This window comes from Oncorhynchus tshawytscha, linkage group LG06 (genome assembly GCF_018296145.1).
Source record: "Oncorhynchus tshawytscha isolate Ot180627B linkage group LG06, Otsh_v2.0, whole genome shotgun sequence".
Classification (NCBI taxonomy): Eukaryota; Metazoa; Chordata; class Actinopteri; order Salmoniformes; family Salmonidae; genus Oncorhynchus; species Oncorhynchus tshawytscha.
Genome location: NC_056434.1, coordinates 57,151,037 through 57,157,766, shown reverse-complemented (window position 1 = coordinate 57,157,766; position 6,730 = coordinate 57,151,037). Strand labels below are relative to the sequence as shown.

At 39.5% G+C, this 6,730-nt stretch overlaps 1 protein-coding gene across 2 annotated transcripts; it reads left to right on the top strand.

Moving 5' to 3' along the window:
- The first annotated feature begins 3,455 nt into the window (after positions 1-3,455).
- Positions 3,456-6,501, top strand: LOC112252742 (gamma-crystallin S-1-like). Of its 2 annotated transcripts, none has more exons than XM_024424261.1 (3): positions 3,456-3,532; positions 4,032-4,274; positions 5,224-6,501. In XM_024424261.1, the coding sequence occupies exons 1-3, from the start codon at positions 3,521-3,523 to the stop codon at positions 5,509-5,511; spliced, it is 543 nt and encodes a 180-aa protein (XP_024280029.1). In that variant the 5' UTR covers positions 3,456-3,520; the 3' UTR covers positions 5,512-6,501. The 2 variants fall into 2 exon arrangements, with proteins under 2 accessions (XP_024280029.1, XP_024280028.1); XM_024424260.1 differs by having other exon boundaries at positions 3,478-3,532; positions 4,017-4,274.
- The last annotated feature ends 229 nt before the right edge of the window (positions 6,502-6,730 follow it).

The window sequence follows — 6,730 nt, the reverse complement described above, 5'->3', positions numbered from 1 at the left end:
TTTTATCTAACAAAACGACACAACTTGTTATAGCTGGGACCCTTTGGATGACAAATCAGAGGAAGATTTTCAAAAAGTAAGTGAATATTTAATCACTATTTGTGAATTTATTAATCCTGTGCCGGTGGAAAAATATTTTGATGTGGGGCGCCATCCTCAGACAATCACATGACATGCTTTTGCTGTAAAGCCTATTGTATATTGGACAGTGCAGTTAGATGAACAAGAATTTAAGCTTTCAACCAATATAAGACACTTGTATGTACCTGTTTAATGTTTAATATCCATTTTTATGAATATTTATTCAACGGAAGTTGTCTCGCTAGCGGGACGCCAAGCAAGAAGAAGTTCTTAACAGAATGTGATTTAGGCAGAATGAGTGTTGTATAAGGATGATGAGGGTTGTAGTGGGTATCTCAGATAAAGGGGAGTGAGGTCTAAGAGGGTTTTATAAATAAGCATCAACTAGTGGGTCTTGCGATGGGTATACAGAGATGACCAGTTAATAACAGAGTAATATAGAGTGCAGTGATGTGTCCTGTATGGAGCATTGGTGACAAATCTGATGGCCGAATGGTAAAGATCATCTAGCCACTCGAGAGCACCCTTACATTATCTTCATCTTTAACTCTGCATTGGAAAAAGCCCCTTAGTAAAAGCATTTCACTGTCAGTCTACACCTGTTGTTTCCGAAGCATGTGTCAAATATATTTTGATTTGATTTAAAGTAAGAATTTTGCAATGAGATCCCCAGAAGTTTGATAGAATTCAGAGGTTAGCCCAACACTACCAGGTGATTTGTTCTTTTTTAACTGTGTGATACCATATTATTTGATCTCCTCTCTATTGAATTCCTCATCAACATAATTGCCATCCGGTTTGGAGTTAGATAATTGATTTGAGTTATTCAGGCCAGAGTCAAATGAGTACAAAATATAATAAAAGTTTGCAGTGATATTGATTTATTATCTTCAGTGACCATGACATCATTATTCAGTCTACTGAACATGTTCAGTTCACCTCTTTTCTTTTCCAAATGAAATAAATATTTGCTGTTATTTTCACCCTACTCTAAACACTCTTCTAGATCTTATAAAGCCACTTCTAGCTTTCTCCGAATACATTTTGTCCAATTGTTCTTGCTAAGAGATTTTTGGGAGATTTTTTTTTTTGATTTTTTTTTCTGTGATATCAGTTATTTATTTAGCTAATTTCACTCACCGAGCTCTTCTAACATATGTCCTTTACTGTCTGCTTTAGAAACATAAATTTCACCTTCAAAATTGTGGGATGGAATGGCAAACCCCGCTGAATGATTAGTGCTGTTCACTAACCATGTCAACACGACATTGACTTTCCCAAAAAGTATTGTCTTCTAAGCATGAATGTGTCTCAAAAATAAGATCTTCGTCACAGTGTTTACAAAATAGAAGAAAAGCGTTCCTCTTCACCAAATTACACAACCATCTATTGCTGATGACTGACATAAGGGCATGTACTGTACCTGATAGACCTATCTGGTGTATATGATTATGATGGACATAATGCTTCTTGACAGTGTCATAAAGTGTATTTTCTACAAGTTATATAACATGAGGATAAAAAAACGTGACTGTAAACAATTAATTACTGCAACAATAAAGGATTTAAGAAACAAACTTTCAAATTGAAAGGAATCTTCTTGGCAGGGAAAACTCATTTGAATAAATGTGGGTTTTGACACTATTATGTAGGTGTCATAACCAGACATAAAATAACACAATATATATTATGACAGGTTATGACAAGTTATGTCATCTGTTATGACATAGTATGACATGGTTATGACCGTATAATAAAGTGTTATGACACTGAGTGTCAAGTAAGTGTTATTGAAGTTTCTTATCCTTCAGAAAGTAATTTCCTTTTGCATTGCTCCAGACCACATCTCTCGCTGTGCGGAATGCAAACAGGATTGTCATCGTGTGTGACCATTCAGTGTTTTCTTCCCAAGGCAATGGACACCATCCACAGCATTATCCATGTAATTCTTTCCATGCTCAGGTGCCACATTCAGGCAGATATCTATCACCTTTCGTTTGACATTTCCGTTGGTCTTCTCTGAAACCCAGTTAAGACACAGAGCCCACCTCCGTCGGGAATATTTCAGAGTCCGCCAGACGCACCACCATAGAAGCGACGGTTTTCTCCAGTACAGCACACTTTTTTACAAACTTTTGAGTCTCGCTGAATGCAAAATTCACAGACACCTTGAGCTCTTTGATGCATGATGCATTCTCCTTCACCATCTTCTCCAGGTTGTCAGCTCTCTCGTTTGTTTTAGCCGTAACTGCTTGGATGATGTTCGACTGCAGATCATAAAGTGAAAGATAATTTCGCTTCATCTTGTGGATAGGGCTGTATTAGGAGCTATTCACTGGGGTATCTGAGTCATTCGAAACCCATCAGTAAGCATTTCATCCTCAGAAGAATCAGGGCCAATGGATAGCTGTCTTGCTCTTGATTAATCATGTTCAGTAGCTAGGTTAACCATTTCTTGACTACATCCTAGTGGCTAGCATTGGCTTCTTTACCTTTTCCTCTTGAGTCCCCAACCACTGGAAATATTGGTTTTCAGGGGAAATAGAAAGAGAGCGTATGACGTGACTTCCACTTTAACAAGAGTCGTCACTAGTTACGACAGCCACAAAGTCACAATTATGGCTAAACCCCGCCTATTTCTACCATTTAGATTCAGGTGTTTCCTTTACGCCTGCTACTTTAGGTTATGGGGGAGCAATGAGTGAACACCATAGAAGAAGACCAAAATATGACAACAAAAATGGAAAAGGCCTATGGCTCCCCCTGTCTCCTAAAGTGGGAATGCACCACATCTGTACTCTATATTACGCATGCTAAGACTACAATAAACATATTACAATATGGTGAAACTATCGTACTCTGTCTCTACTTTTGTTAGATGTTCTAAGTCAAGAGAGTAACGAAGTTCAAGTTAAATTCTTCCATTTGCCACACAGAGGAAGAAGGTACAGTGGTTTGTTGGATATGTACAGTAACATAGAAATATGTAAATACACTACAGTATATATGAGAATATTTCAAGATGGAAACTGAAAACTGCTGAGTTGAACAAAGATTATTATACACCAAAGCCGTCATTCAGAATGATTTCAATATGGCTGTTAGAGTAGGACAGGTAGGGGGCAGATGTTTGTGAGAGTGAGTGAAGTCCAGTTTTGCAACTAACCTTTTTCAACCCTGTTCCGAGTCATGTTTTTCTCAGGACCAAACCAGAGTGCAACTCTATTGTCTGGGCCTAGAAAAGAGTCCGACTGGATTTGTATTCAATCTAAAGGGAGCATGAGGTTGACATGTGCTTAGTGTCATGGGGGCAGATATATAGAACAGTTTGTGCTGACATGATAACTCACCTGATTTTACTAACAATGCTCTGTCCTTTTTTCGGACACATAAAAGGCTCTGGGATGAGGACAGGCCTGTCCTGTTGACCTACACTGTCATGATGGGTAAGGTAAGCAGAATATATCATTGTCCTAAAAAAAACATTACAGACCGTTAAGTCTATTGCAATTCAAGTTCAGGTTTAGTCATAAGGGCTCTGTGTGAAATCATAATTGTTGTACGATCCCAGGAAAATTGTTGCCTGCTTCCAGATATGATTGTGCTGTATACCCAACTCCTGTAGCAGTTGTTTGGCATGACATTGACAATGACCATGACAATAGGTGTTAGTGCGTCAGCACATACAGATCTGGGACCAGGCTAGGAAAATAGTACTTGAGGGGTTCTCCTATCCTTTGTGCAATTCTCAAAAATACTCGCAATGTCAATTTCATGTGTAAATCCAAATAAAGAGGTGTTTTTCACCCAGACAGTAGGTTCTAAGCTAGTTTGATTAAAATGTAGAGATGTTTTTGTGCTTGTATTCCCATTACTTTAGAGGCCTTCATTAAAATCTATAGATGTGCTTCTGCCTGTATTCCCATTAACTTTAGAGGCTCTCTGTTCAGATCATCTTCTACGAGGGCAGGAACTTTGAGGGACGCCACTATGAGTGCAGTGGTGACTGCGCTGACATGCACTCCCACTTCTCCCGGTGTAACTCCATCCGGGTGGACAGTGGGTGCTGGGTGGCCTATGAGAAGTCTAACTATTCTGGGTACCAGTATATGCTGACAAGGGGGAAGTACCCCGACCACCACCGCTGGTCCGGCTTCAACGACTGCATCCGCTCCTGTCGCATCATCCCTGCTGTGAGAACAACTTCATCTTGACTGACATGACACAACATAGCACAAACAAATGCTCTTGAATCTGTTATACCTTCATAAACAGTTATGACAGCTGACACAAGTTAGACATGGCTGCATATGCAATTGACTTGACACAAACTTGTATTTGTGGGATGTATTGACATGTTGAATGCACCGAGGTGTCTGTTTTGAACTACTGGCACACAGCTCGGACACCCATGCATACCCCACAAGACATGCCACCAGAGGTCTCTTCACAGTCCCCAAGTCCAGAACAGACTATGGGAGGCGCACAGTACTACATAGAGCCATGACTACATGGAACTCTATTCCACATCAAGTAACTCATGCCGGCAGTAAAATTAGATTTAAAAAAGAGATAAAAATACTGTGAAGCAACACAAACATAGACACATGCATACAAAACACACAATAACATATTATTATACGTATTATACACACATGTATACATGGATTCTGTGTTATACATATGTGGTAGTGGAGTGAAGGCCAGAGGGCGCACAATTAATATATTGGGAAATCTGTTATGAATGTATTGTAATGTTTTCCAAACTGCCTTAATTTTGCTGGAACCCAGGAAGAGTAGCTGCTGCCTTGGCATGGGGTGGGGATCCATAATAAATACAAATACAAACTATTATTTAGGAATGTTTGTATGAGGTATGCCTTGCCAATTGAAATTGACCAAAACAACAATTTTGTTTGAATCAATACAGGCTTAAATGTAGCGGTCAGTTTGTTGTCAGATTCAGATTCAAGATTACTATACATTTACATCAGCTGTCATGATTGAGTAGAACACCTTACATAATTTTTATGACAATATTGTGTGTACCTAGGGAGCCTTCATACTGTTCAGACCTAAAAGTCTAATATAGAAAACCATTATTTCAGTTCTTTAAAGTGAATCAATTTTCTCTTTGCGCAGTATAATGGAAACTACAGGATGAAGATCTTTGAGAGATCAGACTTTGGGGGCAAGATGATGGAGCTGAGCGATGACTGTCCCAACCTGCAGGACCGCTTCCACCTGAGAGACATCTCATCCTGCAATGTCATGGAGGGCTACTGGATCCTTCATGAGCACCCCAACTACAGGGGTCGTCAGTACTTCCTACGCCCTGGCGAGTACAACAAGCACAGCGACTGGGGCAGCATGAGCTCCACTAGTGGCTCAGTGCGTCGCGTCATAGAGCTGAAGCAAACCAACCAATAAAGCAGAGTCTCTAGATCTCTCTCCAGCCAGGCTAGATCTCTCTAAAAGCCTGTAGAATTCTGTACAGGGGTTGATAAAATGAGTCAATCTCAACATACGGTTGGTGTCAGGGAATAAGGAGATTGTCCTTTAATAATTAGTATCACTGGATGATAATATGACTGGGCTGAAGTAAGAAAGCAGTGTCTTGGAATCCTGGTGTAGATGTACAAAGAGCATTTAGAAGGTTTTATGCAGACAGAAGTGCATTTATACACACCCTCCGCTCACATTGAATAATAAACCAGTGGATGGTAGGATGGAACAGTATATTTAATTGTGTCCCTAATGCAGCGGCAAAGACAGTTGCAACTTCTTCCAACTGAGAAGCCTGCTTAAATTGTTGTGGTGTTTTAACAATATTCTGACCTCCTAAATTCAAACACATGAATTTGTGTCTGAGGCAAAATCACTTTGTTAACTTGTCAATGTTACACTTGTCATGGAATTGCCACCAGGGACTCAAAAGTCAAACTTGAATGAATCATTCTTTATTATCAGAATGCTGGAGAGATCACAGTCAAACTTAGATGCATAAAGTACCGGTCTGAAATGAGCTCTTTCAGGGCAGTCCTTTAAGTTCTCTTATATGCTGCTTACACAGACAAGCTACTGTATATAGGCTTGGTTACTGCATGTGTCTGGTACCGTGTCCTATCTGAACTTTTAGAACATTCTGACAAAAGGTCTGAGGAGGGGGTCATGACTGTCTCCCACTCATATCTCTACCAAGCACCCACAGGAACCAATGATTGTATGAGACTAGATGTACAATTCAAGGTTGTCTCCAGACTATGCATTTATCCTCCACATTCCCTACTTTTATTACTTCTATGATAATAATCGTTACAAATTTAATGAGATAAACACTTTCAAACCCTTCATTCTGGGTTATACAATCTAATTATTATGGTAATACTATCATCATAATAAAGGTTATGCTTCTATTAACGGCAGTGAATTTATCAAATATACACACACATACACAGCATGTTAAAATTAGGCAAACTAAGCAAAAAACACACGCTGCAGCCTATTTGGCAATATGGGATCCCCAACTTCCAAATAGGGATTCCAACCAAGTTTTAAGCGTCCAGTTTGTTTGTGGGGAATTATTCTTAGCAACAGTGACAATGTATTCGGCGAGATCAAGCATATTTGAAGAATTGATCTGGGACAA